The sequence below is a fragment of the Suricata suricatta genome, chromosome 4 (assembly GCF_006229205.1).
Source record: "Suricata suricatta isolate VVHF042 chromosome 4, meerkat_22Aug2017_6uvM2_HiC, whole genome shotgun sequence".
Lineage (NCBI taxonomy): Eukaryota > Metazoa > Chordata > Mammalia > Carnivora > Herpestidae > Suricata > Suricata suricatta.
The window spans coordinates 112841021-112864112 of NC_043703.1; the positions used below are offsets into that span (position 1 = coordinate 112841021).

Sequence of the window (23092 nt, forward strand, 5' to 3'; positions counted from 1 at the left end):
TTTTCTATACGGTGCATCAGTGGTGGAGACAGAATGTCAGTGACTTCAATCTTAAGGAAAACAAGTCTGTGTCAAGTAAGACATGGATCCAGGTTCACAGGTATATTAGTTAAATGTCAGAGTAACTTCAGATGACTGCCGTCCATTAATATTTGAGCGAAGCCTGGGTTAATTACATAAAGACTCAAGACCGAGCCAGCCTATATATCCAGCGCCAGAACCCGCTGCCCACTACAGTCCTTGGAATAGCAAACAGGGTCTATAGGTCTAATGTCTCTTCCATGTGTTTTTCAGGCCAGTGAGCAGATTTATTATGAAAACAGTCAAGGTGAGATGATAATATGAATTATCCAACCTTTTTTCCCTATGTTTGCTTCCGATAAAGTGTCTCAGTAATTTCATGTTACAAAAGATTTATATGGCATTGCCCATAATCATCACAGGGAAGGAATGCATAGCAAGACGACCCGCACCAGGTCAAATTCTCCCATTATGGGCCACAGTCTTATAATGCCCATGAACAGCTTTGCATGTTGAATTCATTAAACTAAAAAGTATTTGGATAGGTTAGTAAAGTCTTGGATTTTTATGTCAAATTTATATTTTTTGTCCATTCTCAAGCTCCAAGCCTCTTCATTACTGTGATTGGATATGATATGAAGATGAAGATACCAGTGTGATTTAAAGTCTGCTTCATTTAAATGAAAAAAATGCATACAATGTACACAGAGTACTTAACATATAGAAAAATACTTGTTATTACAATCTTAGCTGTTATTACTATTACTGCAGTGTCCTTTATGGATAGAATTTCTTTATCTGAGGCAGATCTTTTGAAAGAGATTCAATATTACAGTGAGGACTTTTCTCCCAAGGCTGTAGAGATGTCTGCTTCCTATTCCCTCTCAGCTACAACGAACAGAACAGACCCAGTATCGACACAAACGCTTGTTAGTATAAACCAGTCATCAGCAATGTTCTGAATCTAAAAATCACTGAAAGAATTCTAGTAGGTTTTGCCAACTGCTATGATAACTTCCATTCAGCTTGTAAATCATGATGGCTCTGACTCCTTGCCCCCTTCTTCAAGGGGTGAAACATAAGGTCAACTACAGCGTGTGAGAAAGACTCCTGAACAGCCCTGCTAGAGTTTCCTCCCAGGCCTTGACCTCAATCACCTGGACTACTAGTAGAAAGTAACAGAAATTTAATTCACTGAAGCTACTCCCAGATATGAGTCCAGGGACCATTTCAGCAAGTTTGGCCATTTTTTGAGATAAGACTGAGAAACTCAAAACAAAACCTACTCCCCCAAGAGTCTGTCCCCACATGAAGATGCAGGCGTCTTTGTGCTGGACTTGCTTCTAGTCCCAAAAGAAAAGTTGCTCTTTCTCATGACACTGACCTCGGGTGATTGAGCTTGTAAGAGATCAACCCCCAGGGCTGAGAGGGGGTTTCCCTGAGTGCGGCGGGATGGACTGAGTGGGTCTGTGTTGTGTTGAGCAGGATACAGGACGGCCAGCGTCATCATTGCTTTGACCGATGGGGAACTCCATGAAGATCTCTTTTTCTATTCAGAGAGGGAGGTAAGCAATGGCCTGGCCTATATCTAACACAGACATGGAAACAGGGCTCCGTCCTCCTCAAATGGGCTGCAATCTTTCTACTTAGACAACATAATCAGTGTTCTTTGTAAAATCCCTGGATAAAATAGTGTCTCATTTGTAAAAAAAATAATAATAATAATAATTCTTTTTTTTAAATGAACCTTTGGGGCGCCTGGGTGGCTCAGTTGGTTAAGCATCTGGCTTCAGCTCAGGTCATGATCTCACGGTTCGTGGGTTCGAGCCCCATGCCGGGCTCTGTGCTGACAGCTAGCTCAGAGCCTGGAGCCTACTTTAGATTCTGTGTTTCCCTCTCTCTCTGACCCTCCCCTGCTCACACTGTCTCTCTCTGTCTCTCAAAACTAAATAAAAACACACACAAAATTTAAAATGAACCCTTGTGTCTTAACACACGGTAGATTTTTTTCCCCTTTCAAAATACTTGCCTATTACTCTGTATTTGGAATTACTTTATTGAAAGCACTATATTTATCTGGCAGTTTTGAAATGCAATATATCTTTTTTAAACAAAAACATTGATACCATTTTCCCTCCATTTCTACTAAAAACCGGAAGGAAAAGAAGTACTTGACATATGTAAGAGCCAGTCTGTCAGAAAGTATTAATCATGGAGATTCTTACTCTGAGAATCAAAGTTGAATATTAATTGGTAGCAAAGTAAATTATAATTGCTCCTGCAGTATTTCTTCTTCCTTTTCTTTATGTTCTCAAAAGTACTATTCAAAGCAAGTGAAAGATTCTCTCTAAATGAAGACTTCAGTTTGTATAAAGAGTTTCAGGAAACTCTTTTATATTTATGTATTTATTCAGGAATTGAAAAGTAATGCTTATATTTAGGAAATCCTTTCCTTTTTAGTCTTAGATTTAAGCTACATGTATAATTGGTCCAAGAAACTAGTGCAGCATCACTGACAAAGTGAGAAAGTTAGATCTGAGCTACATGTATAATTGGTCTGAAAAACTAGTTCAGCATTACTGACAAAATGAGAAAGGCTCATTCAGACCAAGTAAGAAAGAAATACAATAAGGAAGAAGACAGGCAGTGACGAAGGAGATGCTGGCCTCTGGGGCAGGAGTTAAGTAGAGCACGACACTTACCTCAAGTTCTTGACCATTGTTTGGTTTAAATTCAGCTCCCTTGGCAAATAAGAAGTATACATTCATTCATTCATTCATTCATTCATTCACTCAGTGTTAACTGAATGTGTCCAGCACTTGCCTGTCATTAGGGAGACAGGTGAAGAAGACACAGTTGCTGCCCTCATGGCACTTACCATGTAATGATGGTTGGCTTTTGGAAGCCTCTTCTGGGAAAGGACATGAAGAAATGATTAGGTAAACACATTACTTTCTGCCCTCTCTCCTCTGCCCTATAACTAGTACAAAAGACTTTTCGTGATGGGAAACACACAAGTAAATGTGACAAACCCTGTCTGAGCATTTGGAAAGTAATATATTTCTATATTCTAAAGTTGAAACTAACTATACAATGGGAATGCCGAATGGCTTACTTTGGGTGCTAATAGCCATCAAATAAAGTAAAAACCCTAATAAGGAAATAACTGAATATAAAATAAATGATGGATGTCAGAGGCTTAAAATAGGGGTTAGTAGAAAAGAATTTTAGGTATGGCACATACAAACTTAGAAAAATATTTGGAGTGCCAGTGCCAAGAGGAGGCTTTCTGAAAAAGAAAGATAAAGCCCAAGATATATAAAGAAATGAATCTTTCCATTTTTGATAATCCTATACAAAGTCACAGAAGTTATTACAGATAAGTCTGGAGCTACACTGTGCCTAAAAGTTTGTTCTATCCTTAAAGCAACAAGGCATACTTGTAACATGAAGGAAAAAAGATATACATGTTTCTGTCCCTTCTAAAATTCAGTGTTGCAGAATCTTTCAGTCACAAGTCTGTCTGAAAACTAAGGTGAGGGTTGGGAGAGGAGCACAATTCAAATCAGTATGCATACATCAAGCACCTAATACATGTTTACTACCAATGATTTATTAAGCACCTACTGTATATTTTAATGATTTCCAATTTCTGTTTTCTATTCTGAAACACAGAAGAACCTGGAAGTAAGATATCAGAGCCTTACTAAAGCAAATATTAAAATCAAGCCAAAACTTGGATGTTAATTCATTATGTTGCTCTTGTAATACTTAATTGTAAAGAAGGTCATGAGTTCACCAATTCAAATATAGACTGTAATTTCCATACCATTAAACTAGTGTGTTTTATGGGAATGAGAAAGGCCATATTCACAAAGGGTGCTGACATTTATAAGTATCAGCATTGTTCTAGGCCTCGTGTAGGGAGTTCTGCACATGTTATCTCATGGAATCCCCAAACACTTTGCAGAGCAGAGCCAAACCTAGGTATATTGGGTTCCAAAAACCACATCCTTTCTATTAATACCATGCTGCTATTACAAAGGAAGAAAAGTATGTCAATAAAAATTCTTTAGAGGAAAAGAATAATAATTTCCCCAGAATATTTGATAAGACTTCTCTTAGCCTACAGTCCCTTTCCCTCCCCCCACCTTTCCAATCTTTTCATCAAGACTCTACTTCTATGGCTCTTTCCTCGTGCTCCCTGTTAGACTAATCACTCCCCTCACGTCCATGTGTATTATATTAGAATGTGATGTTTACTGGAGGATGAGCTCCTTAGGAACAGGGATGGCCCTCTCCACTGTGGTACCTGGCACATCATAGGTGCTCAATAAATACCTAATCACGGAAGTTAGTCTGATTAATCCAAAAGGAGTATGTTTGCCGCTTCTCTTTCTAATGGCTTTTCTTCATTGACCCAGGCCAACAGATCCCGAGATCTTGGTGCAATTGTGTACTGTGTTGGTGTGAAGGATTTCAATGAAACACAGGTATGGGCATGGATTTCCTCAGGTTGGGGAGCATACTAAGCTTGTGAAGATAGAGAACTTATATATTTGTGCAGAGGGGATATCAGCAGCATAAACACTCCTTAGATAGGCTATTTTTCCACAGATGCTGAGTAGGTGAGACTTACTGGATGTGTAAGAGACATGAGCCATGCCAATGTGCTTGGGGCCTTTGCACACAGACTATTCAGGCAGCATCTTCCATGGTTGACTTTCTTGGTAGATATTAAATTGCCAAGGTCAAGACAGAGCTGAATAAAATTAGAAAATTTGTGGGGTTTATTTTCATTTAATTTAATGTGTAATTTTGTTTAAATGTCAAACATCCCTTTTTTTCCCCACTAAAAATTCTGTGCATTTTCAATACCAAAAAAATAAATTTACAGTTGGGTATTGAACAATGCAAGGGTTGGGGTACCAACCTCATGGCAAGTCAGAAATCCATGGACCTCTTTTGACTCCCCCAAAACTGAACTCCTAACAGCCTACTATTGACTGGAAATAAAATAAAGAGTTGATTAATGCATATTCTGTATGTTATATGCATTATATATTGTGGTCTTATAACACAGACTAGACAAAAGAAATGTTATTGAGAAAATCATAAGGAAAATACATTTACAATATTATACTATATCTATTTTTAAAAATCTGCATGTAAGTGTGCCCACTTGGCTCAAACCCATTGTTCAAAGGTGGGTTGTAATTGGCAAGTGGGCAAAAAGTATATCCCAGTATATATACGTATGCAAATTGTGAAATTTGGCTAACAACCTATATAAATGTGCCTCAATGTAGTTCATCACTTCTTTTTGTTTTAAAGACATGGAAGAATGCTTATAAGTTATGAGGTGAATAAAATAGGGTTCCAAAATAATGGGAACAGTATGAGTCCACTTTTAAAATAAATGTGTACCTTTGGGTAGGGGAACTTTGAAAGACTACATTGTATATCAAATTAACAGTAATAGAAAAATGATGGATGGATGATAGATAGATAGATAGATAGATAGATAGATAGATAGATAGATGATAGATAGGAACTTTTTTTTCTTTATAACACTCTTGGGTTTTCTGAAACTTCTCACTGATTATGTGTTACTTTTGCAATCAGTGAAAGTCCTGGCACTGACTATGACTTTAGCAGTGACAGAACTATAAAGATTTGGAGTAGAAAATTCACAAATTAGATTATTTTTTTCTCCTGTCCTCTGCTCCATAAAGCAGGAGAGCCAAACCAATTGCAAGGGTCCTTTCCTCAATGAGCAATTTGAGCAAAAGCTAAGGGTCTCCATTCATTGACCTTGCCCAACACCAAAGCTTGAATTTATTTTGAAAGTTGCTCTGAAAGGAAATTTGAGTCTATTTGATTCAAATACAGTTGCCAACAGAAATTTGAGTGAATGGGAGAAAAATGAGCCAATGGCCTGCCCCCAAATCCATGAATACATCAACCCAGGCCAAACGTTCATCTAGCTGAGCAATCTTACCTCTGTTCCCAAGGAGAAAAATATTAAAACAAATGTAAAAGCTGGAGCCAACCTTCTAGCCCTGCTCCAGAGAGGCTGCTGGTAATCTCATTATTACTGAGGGCTTTTCAGTGAGGCCCAAGACCTCAGGTTACTCTGGGTTCTAAAAGTAGATGGAGCCCCCTAGACTAAAATCTCTGTGGTCAAGACTGACACATCTCCATGTGTGTTTGTGTGTTTGCTGTGTTCTCAGCTGGCCCGGATTGCGGACAGTAAGGACCATGTGTTTCCTGTAAATGATGGCTTTCAGGCTTTGCAAGGAATCATCCACTCGGTGAGTAGAGCACTTCCTCTATAACTGGACACTGGGCACATTCTGACCCCTGATCCACTGGAAATTCCCCAATCTCCTCTCTGGTGTTCTCTGCTTGAGACAGCATTCCTTTGTATATCTTTGTTATCTGTCATGTCTCACTTCTCCCTCCTGCCTTTCACGCATATCTCTTCTCTCATTCTCCTAGGCCAATTCTGTCCTACAAGTAAATTAAAAATTGAAGGGAGCTGTGCAGTGGAAGCAAGCCAAACTTCAGGTGCCTCCAGTGCTCATACTGGAAACATTGGTTGATGGTATGCACTGGACCTCAGCCATGACTGAATGCAAACTTCCTTCAGAGAATTTTCAGGCTCAATCTGTGTCTCTTGAGCATCAGAGGTACTTTTGGCCAGTGGTTCTTTACTTTGGCTGCCTACTGGGGTCATCTGGAGCAGGATTTTTAAGAGCCTCCCAGGGGATGTTCCTGGAACCATACAGGTTCCCAAATATGAGGGCTTCATTATTCTCCAGGGTTTGCAGTCACCATCCCTTCTTTCCACCCCAACCTAGGTTGGATGGAACAATCCCTCATACACAAATGTGGGGATTTTTAGGACCCCTTTCCTGTTGGTGAACAAGACACTGGCTTCCATGGCCTCTCTTTATTACCTTCCATACATAAGCCAGGCCCTTGGTCCAGCTGGAATATTGGATGATGCTGGTCTTGAAAGCCACAGCCAGAAGGCCAGTGGTGTTGCACCTGTAATGAAGTCTAGAAACATTGTTTCCTCCAGTTTTAGGTTTTGTGATTGTGCAGATGCCCAACAGTTTCTCCAGTGGAAGCCCACCAGGCTCTAGACTCAGGGTGCAGATCCAGAGCTCAGAGGATCTCTATCCCCTTCAGATGTCAAGGGGGTCTTAATCCAGAGGTTACTAGCCAGCACCGGGATCTGCCCAACTCCCCCAGACTGACCTAGGAAACTCCAATGTGGCTGTACCATCATGCCCCCTTTCCCTCCCTCCAAGGCTTGCAAAGAACTGCAGAGTGAGAAATAAGACCTTTGGAGTTGGTCATCTGAGTTTAAATACTGGACCAACAACTTACCATTTGTAGATCTTTGAATCAGTTATTCCCTTGTTTTCTTGTAAGACTTACATTACAGTCCCATTTGAGGATTAAAATGGATAACACTGGTAAAATTGCCTAATAACTTTCCAGGCACATAATGGGTACTCAAGATATATGAATCATTTCCTTTTCCATTTCTCTTCCCCATCATAAAATGGATATTAATATCAACTTCCCCCAAACCTCTAGATTTTCTTGAACATACATAAAAATCACCTGGGAACCTTGTTCACAACACCAATTTTCTAGCCCTACCCCAAGACATTCTATTGCAGAATGTATGAGATGGTGCTCAAAAATCTGCATCTTTTAAATCTATTTTTTTAAAGTAAATGCCTCAGGTTCACTTTCAGAACATTGATATATGTGACCTTAAGTTTTCAGAATTGTGAAAAATAATCTCATCTCAGGTTGGGAACTTCTACCTTTAATATGTACAGATGACCAGGTCCTTATGAGCCAGGTGCCCACATCATTCAAGAGTCAGTTCCTACCCAAAGGTTAAAATTGTTTTTATCTGCACAAATTGATGTTGTCTTTGACTATTTCAACCTTAGCGACTCACCCAAGCTCAATGTGAGCCCGGATGTTTGGAAAGCTCTTCCCACCCCCAAAAGGAAATAACTCCAAAGTTTTTTAAGGAATTTCAGCAAAATGGTCTCCTAAAAACAGGGGAAAAAATAATAATTTGAGACTCCAGTCTCCAAACTTGAGCTGAATGATAACATTCTTATGAGCTTTTATCTGGGAGTTATGCTTGTGGTTTCCATCCTTCCAACACTCGAAACCCATGTTTATGGCAGTTGTTAACTCACTTGCTTGGACAGAGAAACGGGGACAAGCACAGCAGGGCTCATCTTTCTCAAGCCAGACAGAAATAATTAGGGCCTAAAGTTGGCTATTTTTAAGATGTGGGTTCATGTCTCCTCTGGATACTGTAAAGAAAGCTCTTGTTTTCTCCACCCCTCCCCCCAATCTGAAGCATCTACTCCAGATTGTTCTCATGGATGTTGTTTTGTGGCTGGTTATTTTCTCATAATAAAATGGGACTGGGCTTAATTATCTAAAACAGGAGTACAGCGCAGCCCTCAGCAAGCTCAGATGGCTCATATGGTTTCCAGCCCATAATGACCTTATGTTAAATCCCCAAGGTGCAGAAGCTGATATTTACTCTTTTATCCAGTACTCACTGAACATCCTCTAGAGTACACTCTTGCCAATCAGCTACAAGGAATGTAGATGGAGACCCTGGCCTGGTGGAGCCTACCAGCTAGTGGGAGGGACGCATAAAAACAAGTAACTAAACAAATATGTATAGTTGACATTGTGATAAATGGCATAACAGAAATAGCAAACTAAAGATGAAGAGTAAAATGGTTGCCAGAGAGCCCACACCCATTTTGAAGAGGAGACCTGAAGAAAGTGGTAGAGCCATCCACCAGAAGAGTATGCTCATTCCTGGCTGAGCACAGCCCTATGATTGAGTGTGGCAGAATGAAAGGAGAGCGGTGCTGAAGTGGAGAATGGCAGGATAGGAAATGAGGAAGCAGGCAAAAGCTCAACCCCGCACAGCCTAGAGGCCATGCTATTTCACTCTAAGGACGGTGGGAACCTATAGCCAGATACAAATCTAACAATAGAATGGTGATGCTTGAAATGAAGACTCCAGGGAATCTAGAATCGTGGCAGTTGATCTGTATCTCCTCTAAATAATGAATAAATACACGTGCGGGATCAATAGTGACATCGGCTGGGAAGAAAGAAAAATCCCAATGCCTTATGGAGCATCCTCTGTCCAGCAGCATTGCTGCTGCACACTTCCACAGCCAATCTCTGAAGAAGGTCTTATCCCAGTTTTACAGGTGAGGAAGCTGAGGTGCAGAAAGGTCAGAGAAATTGCCCCAAGGCTGCCTGCTCATCATGGCTGAGTGGGGAATCCGGCCTGGTTCCAGAGATCCTGCTCCTTCCACAGGACTCGGCAGTGATAATGTCTGAGAAAGTGGAAAATCACTGGATTACCAAGAGCTGATTATCCAGGGCCTGGGTTCAGCAAATCCCAGAATCCTCTGCTTCCACAAACTGGTTCCTGTGTTTTGGTCTCACTGTTCCCCAGTCCTTTCTTCTCTAAGGGAGAAGTACTTACATGGTAGATTTGCATAATGTGTTATTTTCGTGTTCTCACTTATTTCCCATTTTAGTCTTTCTTCATCAGGACATAGGGAAAAGGCAGAGAGAAATCGACAGTTGTAGATAATGTATCTGGGACCAGACGTGGTTCATTTATCCCATTTAATATGATCCCATTTTAGCATTGTTAACAACCCTGTGAAGAAAATGTTCTTATTCCTATTCCACAAATGAAGAAACTGAACCTCAGCTCACTTTCCCAAGAGCACATAGCTGTTAGGGGCCTGTGCTCTGTCCTGCTTCTATTTTCTTAGGAGGGTAAAAATGATAGTGAGTCCTGAGGTTCTCGACACTGTGCAGATCATTGTACATAGGCATCCCATCAGATTCACATGACCACCACTCAGTGTGGATATCGTCATCCCTTCTACAGAGGTAGATGCCATAAGGGCAGAGATTAGCTAGCTTGTCCAAGGCCACGTGGCAGTGAGCAGCGATCCAGAATACACTCAGCTCCATCTCTAATGTCCACCATGTGAATGGCCAAAGGGCTCTAGTCGATAATGAGGTAGGCCAGGAAGACACCAAGAGACACCGACCACCAAAAATGTGAAATGATGTGATGCAGTGCGCAGAGGCACAGCAGAGGCCGGCCTGAACCCACGTGGTCTGACCTGAGTGCACAGTGTATGGGCAGGGAGCTCTTCCCCCTCTACTATTAGATGGGGAGCATTTCTGAAAATACCGATTTCTGCTCAATAGATGCCGTTCCACCCCCATGAGAAGCTGGCAGCTTAACACAGGCTGAAAAAAACGTCTTTCCTTCCACACATGCTCAGGACTCTACCTCTGAGGACAGAATTTCTACTTGCTTTTGCAGAATACGGTTGATAAATTATAAGACAAACTTTGGGTGGTTGAAAGATTGTAGCCTTTAAAGCCAGTAAAACTGTAAAGGAAGAAACTATTCCTTTGCCTTCCCTTATTGTGGCTTCCTCGGGGAATTTCCGTTGACCACAACTGGTAAGCGTAGCGCCAGCCCTCGAGCAAAAATATGAAGCAAAAGTCCAGCAAGTCTCCTGGGTCTTTGTTTGCCTTTGCAAAAGTGCTGCAGGCAGTGAAACCGGAACCTGCATGAAAGCCGGGTTCAGATACCACTGGAATAGGTCTGCAACTTTGAATCCCAGCACTTGGCCTGGTCATCGTGATGCCAGCTGCTCTGCCCAGCTGTGCCCACTTTGCGTGCAGTCTACGAGAAGGAGAACCCGGCGGCTGGCACCGAGCCAAGTCCATCTAGGAGTATTTTCCTGGAATAAACATTTCAGCCTGTGTTTGGCTTCCTATTAAGGGAGAGCAAATCAGTGCATTGACCATTCTGCATGTTTGATCAACAGTAAACAAGTATTGAGCAAACACAACTAATTGTATTTACAAGGATTTCTCACAAGCTTTGGCATGAACATCCCAGTTATCAAGGAAGCTGTAAGATCAGCAAAACTGAAGAATAAATGTATCTCATGGTGCAGAGAAAATCATTTTTATTTGTGAAAACCAGATTCTGTACTGATTTCTCCCTTTCACTCATGGGAACTGGAAGACCGGTACCCCCTTGCCCGGCCCAGGTCCTAACACAGCTATGACAAAAGGTAAAGCCCATCTTCCAGGCCTTTCCTCCCACCTACTCTTCCAAGATCTATCCAGGAATCGCTAAGGGTTTCCCTCCAGTCAAAATCTACGTCGTATTCCCACAGTCCTGGAAAGTACCTAACTTTACTGGACAAACCCTCTTCCTAGAGCGAGCAGGGGGGGGGGCCCAAGTCAGCAGCCGCAGCCCTTCTCTTCAGTCGGGCTTGTTTGCAATGGGAGGAAATCCCCTTCTTTTCCTTTGCCCCGTCTGAATCCTGTCCCGAAGCCTGTCTAGACCTCAAGACCCTGCTGAGTCCTGTCTTCTCCATGGGGCCTGCCCTGGGCTCTCCTCTACTTTGAACTCTCCCCGCCTTAAACCCCAGTGGCACTGACCGTTGGCACCATTGGCTTGGCACTTGGATCCTTTTCATGCTCTCTGCTGTTCACCCTGGTCAGATGCTAAACAGTGCGATCACAGAGACTGCCCTATTTGTTATATTTTTCATGGTGTCCAATGCTATGCTTTACATATTTATTCATTAGAAAGCAGCCCAGAGGGCTACATAGCATTTGTGACCTACACCGCATGACAGGTGGGCAGCTTTGTGGCTGTTTCTTGTAAAATCCCCTTGGTCCTCCCCTCACCCTCTCTTCCAAGATTGCGTCTATAAATGATGGCATTTGGGGCTCCATTCACAGTAGCAGGCCTGGGTACAAAATGTAAATAGAATCAACTGTAGTTTCCGTAGTGAGCAGAAAATCTTTTTTAAAAACATTTGCCTCAGCAGTTACTAATTAGACTCAGACGTTGCAGACATTCAGGCCATTTCAACCAAGCTATTATTTCTGTTTGGCTTATTGAAGAGTCCAAATGTAATAAATATTCCCATCACTTGATGAGGCTCCCAAGATTGCAGGGGGGATGTTCAGTTACCCCTCAGGTCACCCCCGTTCCTCCTGCGGTTCCTCCTCACATCTAGGAATCCGTTAAGACCCATTGTAAAAGCAACACCAGAGTTGAGAACAAAAGCCAGTGAAATGCTGCAGGGTTCAGCTCTCAAGAAGGGCCACTGACTTCACCAATATTCAAGAGGTCAGCAAGCTCATCTTACTAAATAAACCACATTTTAGAGTTCACAGCTATCTGAGCTTTCCTCCTGCAAACAGGAGAGGAAAGTGGTTTAGTGGGGGGAAAAATGAATATCCTCAGTTTCATATCCTTCTTTGTTCTGTGCTCCTTCACACCAGACCCTCACTGAACGTGAAGCTAACCGAGAAAAGAGGTGTATTTATCTAAGTGAGCTGGGTCCTCTCCCCTCAGACAAAAACTTGTGCGTATTTTGAGGATAAGCGTTCCTGTCTAAAGTTCACTAATCCATATAAACTGTGTTTCTTGCATCTTAGAGTGTTTATTCTGCATAATGTCTGAGTATACGTAAAATCATATATGAATCCCAGAAAGATGAGGGTATAGAGTAGGCTTTTATTTTAAATGCAGATTCTATACAACTGACAAGGATCTAGGATAATATCCATAATTAACAATAGCTGTGCATATTGGTTTAAAGGTGGAATGGTATTTAGGAAAGGTGACTATCTTTTTTTTTAAAGCACTTTGTCAGAGATCAGATAAAGTCAAAATTCATGGAGGCAACATTGCCAGTCTTGAAGGCATGCATGATACAATTGTATGTCCTAAGCTGCCTGGTGTTTACTACAGGCGATGGTCCCCAGGCTTAGCCAACGTGCATTCTACCATCAGCGATACTAGTATATGTGGCCTTCTGTGAGGGCCTGAGTCCCATCTCCCAAGCCCAGACCTCTCCATTTTTCCCAAGTAAAGGGGTCAAGGCCTTTGGAAAATAGACCAGTCTAGATCTTAGACATGGTGACATGATCTACCTACAGCATTACTGTTTAAGAAGATAAGCCATAAAAAAAAAAAAGAGAGGTATTGAAATAGTCCATCTGGGAAAGCAGTGCCCAACGGTGGTGGTGCAAGAAGAGGGAGATGTGGGGCACCTGGGCGGCTCAGTCAATTAAGTAATTGACTCTTGATTTCAAGCTCAGGTCACAATCTCATGGTTTGTGAGATCAAGACCTGTGTCAGGCTCTGTGCTGAGACCTGAGAGCTCCATGCAGGACTCAAACTCACAACCCTGAGCTGAAGTCAGACACTTAACCGACTGAGCCCCCCAGGCGCCCCAACAACAACAAATATTTCAACAGAAAATGGCCAAGTAGATAAAAGTGGTTGTTTATCGGGGAAAGAGGCAGAGCAATTAGGAAAAAAAATTAGGTGTGTGTAAGGGAGGGGTTCCTGATAACTCTATGTGAATATCCACAATTATTTCAGGATTCTTGAGAAATCTCTGCAGAAACTGTGAACTTTATAAACAAGGACACTACAGTTTTAGGAACCAAAAAATAATAAACTCTTATATACGACCTGGACTGGTCCACAATAGATTTCACGTTAAATATATTAAATAGCTCTTATTACTTGGCAAAGTTCTTGTACATCTGTTGCTCTTCTTACTCCCCCAACAATCTAATAAAGTGAGCAAAAGTAACGACACCAGTAGCAATGCATTGCATTTATCCAGTTCTTTGTGGATTTTAAACATGCTGTCCCATAGATCTTCTTTTTGAAATCTGTCCAAAAGGTGGCAGGAAAATATTATTAGCCATCTTTTGGGTTTCTTTTTCAGCAGATACGATTAAGCAGGAGCCAGTGATGGGTGATGGGATAGAAGCGTATAATGAGCTACTATCTTTGCCCAAGATAGTAGAAATAATGGCAGTATTAACAAAAGTAACAGCTACCCTTGTTTGAGAACGAAATATATGGCAGACATTCTCCTAAGTGCTTTACTACTAAGATTGTTCTGAGCACATTTCTTGGTGCCTTGTTTTCATGAAGGACACTTGTTGGCTGGTGGCCCAAGAGTCATTAAATGCCTATCTACTGACCATTCACAACTGTCTAGATCTGTCTATAAGACAAAAAACCTTGCCAGTTTTCCTTGAACTCACTCTCCTCCTCCTGACTCTCCAATCCGATATGAATTTGACAGCCTAAGTCCTGTTGAATTTACAAACTAAATGTCTTTGGATTTATGTCAGTCATTCATTTTACCATCATACAGCCCTTTAAGGTCAGTGTATTTCTTATCACCCTTTTACAGAAGAGGAAACTGAGCTTTAATAACTTGTCCAAACCCTCATGGCTCAGATTTGAACATAAATCTGTTCAGAGATTGTCTGTCTTGTCTGTCTCTGGGGCCCAAGTTCTTCAGAGTCATAGTTACCATTAGTTGAGAACTTTTGGGATTCCAGGTATTGTGCTATGGGCTCTGCTGGTATTAACTCATTTAATCTTTCTAACTCAACAACCTTATTCAGTAGGTACTATTAATAAATGAGAACACAGAGACTCAGAGAGGTTATGGAACTTGCCCAAGGTCACGCTGCTCATGAGGGACTTGACCCAAGCAATTTAATTCCAGATTCCAAGCTATCCTCAGTATGTTAAACTGCTCTCCAAAATTGGGATTCAGAGAAGTTAAAGGATGTGTCAAGGACCATAGGTCAGGTTAGGTACAAAACCAGGGCCAAGACCCACTCATCACGTTGGATTACACTTGAGACACATGGCGGTCTTAGCCCGGTCTCCATGAGAGGCCAGCGACACTCTCACCCCTGACATCACCCTGACCCTGTATGAGCCCATTCCACTCCCTCACGTGATTGCCCAGTGCTCTATCTGCGACTCCTCCATGGCTACCACTGCTCATGTTGGGGACAGATCCCCGGCCCCCACCACTCCCATCCAGTCTCCAGACCCTAACCTTTCTATTGTCTTCTGCAGCTCAGACAGACTGATTATCGTCTGGGCTGCTAATAACCAAGGGAACCCCACAAATCCACCTCCTGCCATCGTGACTTCCTACCTTTGGAAACCAGACATTTCAAACTAATAGAAGCCGCAGTCCCAGACAAATCCCGCCCATCCCCCTCACTGATAAATTTTGCTCTATTGGCTGCAATGTATCCCTTCCAGATGTTTTAAGTTAAGATTGGGAAAGCTGTGTTTTTACTGGATTGAATCATAGTGCTTGGCTGACATTTTTTGGCCCTTCATACACTCCTTAGATTTATCAACGAATTGCAGACGCTTTGAGAGAATAATACAGCATGTGTTTATTATGACAAAACCTGCTAGTGTGTCTTTGTGGTCAGAGATTCACGGGTGTTTCCTCTACCAACCCCTGGTTCGGTATTAAAGTTGGTTCAAACACGTTGGTTCAAAGTCAGAAACTTACATGGGTGACTATTTCATTTATGTGTTTTGATGGAGATTGGGAATGGGGACAGGATAGATCCAATAGCTCAATTTTTATTCTTGGACTATTTTGAAATCTTTAGTTGTGGATGATAAAATGATTTATTAAGAGATGCCATGGGCCTGAGGAATTTTATTTGAAACATTAAAAAAAATAGCTTTGTGTTGTTCTATTGCCACTGTTTACTAAGTTTTTCCATATGGGTTAATTCTGTTTCATCCAATGGGGCCTATTTTTGGAGATTTGTGCCTGAGGACATGTGGAAAGGCGTGGCTACCTCCCTCATCCACCAGCTGAGGTGGCTCTTCAGGCAGGAGGAGCCCAATGGCAGCAAACGTGGTTGGGAGAGGCTGTGGACAGTCATCATGATTCAAGTAGGACAATTGTCATCTGGGATATGAGTCCCTACACACCAGGATTCTGGCAAGCCCCGGTCCTAGGATCTTGCTACTACATAAGAAACCTAAAGGTCTGGATAAACCATGGAACATGGAAAGTGGAGAAGCCAGTATGGAAATCTGGATGCCATGCATACATTCTTGGAGACCCTGATCCCAAGTCAGAGTGACAATGAAGGGGACTCAGGAGTTCAGTGGTGATACCAGGTCCCTAGAGTCAGTTGTGTGAGGACCACTCACTCTACCCAAGATGGACATAGACGTGAGGACTTTTTTGTTCTGTTGTCAGAACAGTCCGAGGGGCTGGTGGGGATCTGAGGCTATACCTGTGTCTGAGGTGGGTGAGAACGGCTGCGAATAGCAGAGGCCAAAGAAACAAGGCAAACGCTGACAAAAAGGAACAAATTGTTTCTTACTATGGAATCATGTAGAAGCTGAAAACAAATAGAGGAATCAATGTATGACAATACCTTTAAATTGTACAAGAGCAGGAAAGAATAAAAGAAGCTGGAAATCTGAATTCTAGAATTGTAAAAAAAAAAAAAAAAGAAATACTGCTTCTTAGGACTTTGGGGTCTGTAGAATTACCTAAAATACATGCTTGTGAGAGAGCCTATTTCAATGACTATATTTTACTGTGTTGTCATCTGGACACGAGATAAAGATTCTGAAGTATGGTCTTCATTTTCTTCATTTCCTCTCACCATGCTTCTCTCTGAGGACGCCCAGATCTCTCTCTGGAATGGGTAAATATTATCTCTTCTGAGAAACTGATTTGTTTTTATTCCAGTGATTGAGAATCTCATAAATGTTGCCTGTCCTTCTCATTTGCTACTACAAAGCTTAGAACTAAATCCGTGAACCATCCCTAGCAAGGAAATAAGTTCTTTGCAGTATATTTTTTTCTATGCTCTTCTCATTCCTTACTTCATCTTCGCCTTATTTTTCCTTTAACCCATTCCCTCCCCTTTTGTAACTTATTGTACCTTATGGTGTCTGTATCACTTAGCCTGGGACAAAGAAGCATATATAAATATAGCGATGCAAATAAAGGGGTGTTTCCCAAAGACAAAAGAAGCTTTTTTCCTTTTACAGGCTTAAATGTTATCATTTCACTATCCATTCCTTCAGCAAATGCCCCTTTCATAAATAGAGAAATGGTTTCCTTCAGCCCTCTGAACCATCTCAAGTTCCAAATTAAGTAAGGCCCAAATAAGGGAGGGAATTTCATTTACTTGGCAAATTAACTCAGTGTCCTATACTTGTTTAAAATTCTTGGATGAAATTTGAGAATCAATATTCAACAAGACACAAGATTCATCAATGGTGGAGAGAAGCTGACCTACCAGTCAGATAACCTGTGTGGTCATGGGGTTGGTTCCTTGACACTCTCCTCTCAACTCTACAAGACACTCTTTTGGAGGGAAGAGTCCATTTTCATTTAAGTATGGCTATCAGTGTCCAAAGAGTGAGGCACAACAAGCAGCCTTTGGTGTCCTCTCTGGAAACTTCTTTCCAGACTTTTCTAACAAAAATGGAATTCTGAGTAATCCGAAAATGATTCTCCATCTTACCTCTCCAGCTTTATCTATTATTACTCTTTTATTTTTACTTTTCAAGCTCCTTGAAAGTGGTTTATATATTTCTACTTTCTCACCTTTGCTCAGGCCATTCCATGGCTGGATCCCAACCTTCCCTAACTCACTCCTCTCCACCTGACAGAGTCCTGCCCTCAGCATCACCTCTTCCATAAAATCCTTCCCAATTACCACCTCTCCCTCGGCGATTTCTCCCATGAACTCCACAGCTCCTAGTATCTGCCCTTTCACCCTGCACCTACCACAATGACAAGCCATCGTTATTTATCTTTTCAAGTGTAAGTCCCATTTCCCCAACTAGATGTTGGGGAACCTCTCATAACCAAGACTGGCATATCATAGACTCACAAGGTAATCTGCTGAAAGAACAAATGAATGAATAACTCTCATTGTGTTTGGGATACCCAGAGGCATCTAACATAATGTTGGCTCATTGAATGTTTGATGTTAATATTAATAAAGATGTTACCACTCACCCACCCACTACAATATACTATCCTTGAACCTTCTTATCTTGGTAACTAAAAGCAAAACCTGGTTTCTAATAAAATAAGTTGTGCTTTGACTCTTTGATTTTCTCTCTTTCTAGATTTTGAAGAAGTCCTGCATCGAAATTTTAGCAGCTGAACCATCCACCATTTGTGCTGGAGGTAAACTGAAATTAAGTACTAATTGGTCTTATATAAATTATGGTATTTTGAATTCAAATCACATGTTTATTTCATCTGTGGGAGGAGGGGAGACAGGGCAGGAAGGAGGAAGGTAGAAAGAGGAATAGAAATTGCTAAGTAAATTTGTTCCTAGGGAAAAAAGAAAAGAAAGAAACAACATGTCATTCATTTGAAAAAGTCTGTCCAAATTTTCTTCTTTCATGGAAACTAATGACAAGAATATTGCAGAAATACTGCATTCCCCCATATCACCACCAACATCCTGCTCTGACTAGAAGTGGAGCTGATCAGGAGAACCTGTTAAGAAAAAGAACTGAAAAATCCTACCTTCTCAAATTTGACAAAAGCTTATGACCACATGTACCCAATGCCAGGGCCTTATCAGAGGTCTGTGCAGTGAGGAGCTCAATTAGTCGTTAGCTCAAGGTAAATCCACCTTTCCAATTTTTATAGGTCTTTCATTTTAAAATGATTAGAAAAGAGGGAAGTTCCTTATTTATGCAATTACCCCATTAATGAAGAAATCCAGACTTGCAGTTTAGCAATGTGCAAACTAGATGTGTGGCAAGCTTTCAGTGAACTGGAAAGTCTAAAGACAATCGGTACAATTCCTGCTAATTCATAACATAATCAATTCTCCTTCTGTAGGGTTCTCGCAGACATAGAAAGAATCTTATCTGCCTAACGGGGTACATAGCACTTAATAGATGGTCAGTCACTAATGTTGGCTGGATATCTTGATTCACTATTTCTGCAACAAACAATGAATGCACTGATTTTTGCTGATTAGACCCATATTAACTCCTTTCACTTAACCACAAGAAATTAACCTAGTACCCTTGAACTGTCTAATTAAAAATGCAGCAAAATTAGAAACTAATAGCCAAAAAGAGAACAAGTCTTTAAAAAAAAAAAAAAACCCCAAAAAACAAAACAAAACAAAAAACTCAACTACTTGGGCAACAGAAAAATATCTTCCAAAGTAATTCTTGAATCACAGAGTAGTAAACCAGTATCTCCTTTACATATCATTGAGATTTGAGACAATACCACATAAACTTGATGAAGATGGAATAGAAATATCAGAGTCCACAAGATCTGATCTAGAAAATTCATAGATTTTAATGTTTCTTATGAAATGGAAAAGAAAAATAGTAATTAAGAATGAAGTAAAAGATCTTTTCAAACTAAGGAACTACAAGAAAAAATTTAAATGCATTAATAAAGTTAAACAGATGAAACCAATTCAATTAATAAATCATTGCAAGAGCTATTTCTTTCATAGAACCCATAAGATAAACAAATCCCTGGTCAATCCAATCCAAGGAAGATTTCTTTAGATATTTTTTAAATCTCTGGCATATCTGCAATACTGCATATTTTACAGACAAACAATAATTTCCTGTATTAGAGTAAACTACCCAATTCTGTTTCCTTTATTGTTTATAAAGAAAAAAAGATAAGACACAATAATGGAAGCTGGCTCTACCTTTTGAAAAAGGCAACCTCCCACTTCTCTTGAATGAGAACTATAAGGATTGAAACATGCTAAATAGAAAATAACTTTACTAAGGAGAAGAGAAAACCTCTGAAAGATATCCTTACACCAAAAGTTCTTCCGTGGATTTTCCTGAAGGTCTATTGCCGATCATTCTCTGCGGAAGTTGGCCTTTCCCAAAGCACTGGACCTATTTCATTGTTCGTGGCAATGAGTACCTGTCAGATAGACTTGTGCGTACCCACTCTGTGGTTTTCATTAGACTACTGCAAAGACCCAGGGATATACATGAAAGTGCTTTGAAAAATATAAACTGTTGTACAGAGCAACGTGCCATTATTATCATCAGCATCATTTGAATGAAGATTGAAGGTCATGGCGAGAATCATGGTGTGGAAAGCATACTTAGATGAGAAAAACATGACCCTATGTTTTTGTACGGAAAGAATACTGGGGAGCACATCCATAAAGCTGGGAGTACCTGCAAAATGATTAACCCAATATGTGTGGGAGGCAAAAAGAAACAAGAAGTAACTGTTCATATTTCTAAAGTGGAATTGTGGGACTGAGCCCTAGAAAAATCTGTGAAAAAAGTAAGCTTCACTTTCATCAGACATCTTTAGAGCCCCCTCCCCTCTCTGTGAATTACATCCTTTCCCTGGTCCCCAGAGCAGCCCCTGCTGCGGAGCTCCACCCAGGCCTGTCCTGCTTAAGACACTCTTTGCTGACAATCGCGTTCCCCCAAGACAGTGATCTCAGCTGGCTCTCACCGACAACTCGGCAACAGCCATAGTTCTGACAGCAAACTGAGCTCCGAGAGAGGCAGCAAGATAATGCAGTGAGCGGACAACAAAACAGATCCAACACAGACCTTTATATGTAAGGCTGCAAATAACACGGTGAAATTTAATGGGACAGATACAAAGTGTGGAACTTGGGTTCCAATGCCAATGTAGGGAAACCTGACTTAGTAGCAGTTCATGCAGGGAAAGAGAAAAAACCAGGACAGATAGCTATCTTCATAGCCAACGAGAATACCTCTGGGAGGAGGGCGGGAGCTGACAAGATCTTTGGGTAAGTTTCCAGGGTAAGAGAGCTAATTTCATGTCTTACGATTCTATGTTCAGACCATGGTCCCAAGTCCCACATTTTAAAAATGGCATTGACAAAAACGTGCCTGTGGAAGAGGTGGTGGTGGATCTGGAAACAATACTAAAAATTCATTTGCTGATTCTTTCCTTCCTTCCTCTTTCTTTTCCTTGCTTGCTTTTCTTTCTCGTTCCTTTATTTCTTTCCCTCCCTTCTTCTTTTCTTCCTAGCTTCCTTCTCTCTTTCTTTCCATGGACTCTTAGTGTCTACTATGTGCCAAGCAACATGAAAAGACAAATGCATAGAGCTTACTCCCAATCACCCATGAAATTCACAGTCCGCTCTGGAAGATAGTCTTATGTTCAGGTAGAGAACAAAACCACGCCTGAAGCTCAGTAGTGGAGATGTGCTCAAAGAGCAATAATGAGATGCTGGTGGACTGAGGAAGGCCTGCAGTGACCATGGAGATTTGCACACAGGATTAAGACACTTGCAAGAGCATCTTCAGAAATTTACTGAATTCCCATGTGGAAAGAAATGATTATGCTTACTATGTGTGGCTTCAGGAGACCACCATGGAGAAGTTGGGGAGGAAATCAGAGAAGCAAATTTGGGCTTAACACATGGAACATTTACAACTAAAGCTTTCCAGCAGTGGAGTGGATGGTCTGAATTCTCCACCCTTAGAATTACATGAGCAGTCGCCATCTGTAACCATATGCTATCCTCCTTGGATGTCCTTTATAATTTTAAGTTTCTGAAGTCTTAATTCAATTTCAGCTAAAACATTAATGGCTGATTTTTTTTTTTAATGGCAAAGAATCCAGTATACCTGGAACTATTATGTATTTTAACATGAGGTCTTAATTGAGAAAGGGAGTGAGAAGAGTATCAATCTGCTCTGATCAAAAAGAATTTCATTCAGGGGCGCCTGGGTGGCTCAGTTGATTAAGGGTCCAACTCTTGATTTCGGCTCAGGTCATGATCTCATGTTCCTGAGTTCAAGCCCTGCATAGGGCTCTGTGCTTGACAGCACAGGGCCTGCCTGGGATTTTCTGTCTGCCACTCTTTCTTTGCCCCTCCCCCACTCGCTCTCTCTGTCTCTCTCGCAAAATAAATATTTATTCAATGTCATGGGTTTAACTACTTGGAGAGAGAAACTTCCCAGAACTCCTCCACTGCCAGAGATTAAAAAGGGCAGCCTACAAGTCCTCTCTGCTCTGCATACAAGTTGGTTTTGATCCACTATATTTTTTAAAAAATCAAAACTTAAATTTGCCAACATTTCAAAATCTGATTTTGCCTAAAAATTCAGATTTCTACCTTGTCTTGAAAAATCATACTTAGTAACACTAGGCTTGTATTTATTGCAAGGTAAAGATTATTGGAGACTGAATAACTTTCCTTTAAAAGAAGCATGTATTCTTTCCAGTTCGCCATACTCCCCACCATTCCACACTGTAACCCCAGGCCAAGCATCTGGTCACTGTATAGCATGGTGCATATGTCACTGTATTTACAGTTCCTGTTCCAAAACATGTAGGAAGTCACCTACTCCAGCACCTTTGACCTTGCCTGCATTTAAATAATTCTGCCTTCCTTCCAACATAGACTCTTTTAAAAAGTCCCTAATTAATATTTTTACAGATTAGCCTCTGTAATTAGGAGCGTTGACCCCTTGTTAGATTGGCCTTGTCCAATTTAGCTCCTCTTCAGGAAAGGCACCCTTTTGCCTAAGTACCATTTTCCTCTGGTCCCACTCAGTTGAATAGCTCACAGTGTTCTATATAAACAAGTTCTCCAGGAAGGAACTAATTGGATTCAAGTGTGCAACCTGCCAACTGTTCTACATTTGATGTTGTTGTACTCCAAAAGCGGAAGATCATATCTAGCACCTCACATTGTCCTCACAGAAGCAACTGGACCACTCCTCCTGTGCTGTGTTCCACTGTTGGTAGTAAAACCGCATGGGTTTGCACAGAAAGAAGGTAGTTTCAGGCCTCAGGTTTGTCATTTGGCCTTGGATGCTTAAGAGAGTTGCATTTAAGCAACATCAAATCGTGGTTTCATTTCTTTGGCGTTTCATTTGTTTGGCGTTTGGCATTTCTTTGTTTTTCACAGAGCTCTTGCCTGGCTCTTAGGCACCTCTTGGGAATGGCTTGTTTAATTCTCTGGTTGGCCCTGCCTTTTCATTTAAATATGTTTCTGTTTGGAGGATGAACTCTTATACACTATTAGCGGAAATGTTAAAATGACACTATCACTTTGGAAAATAGTTCTGACAGTTTCTTTAAAA

The 23092-nt window shown here is 41.0% G+C and overlaps 1 protein-coding gene across 1 annotated transcript in view; it reads left to right on the top strand.

The window, feature by feature from the left end:
* Positions 1 to 23092, top strand: part of ANTXR1 (ANTXR cell adhesion molecule 1) — a 214576-nt gene that overhangs the window by 52470 nt on the left and 139014 nt on the right. The window contains exons 5-9 of the mRNA XM_029937510.1: positions 295 to 328; positions 1507 to 1586; positions 4446 to 4514; positions 6255 to 6335; positions 18128 to 18188. Of these exons, the coding sequence (XP_029793370.1) occupies positions 295 to 328; positions 1507 to 1586; positions 4446 to 4514; positions 6255 to 6335; positions 18128 to 18188 (325 nt within the window). The remainder of the gene's footprint in view (positions 1 to 294; positions 329 to 1506; positions 1587 to 4445; positions 4515 to 6254; positions 6336 to 18127; positions 18189 to 23092) is intronic.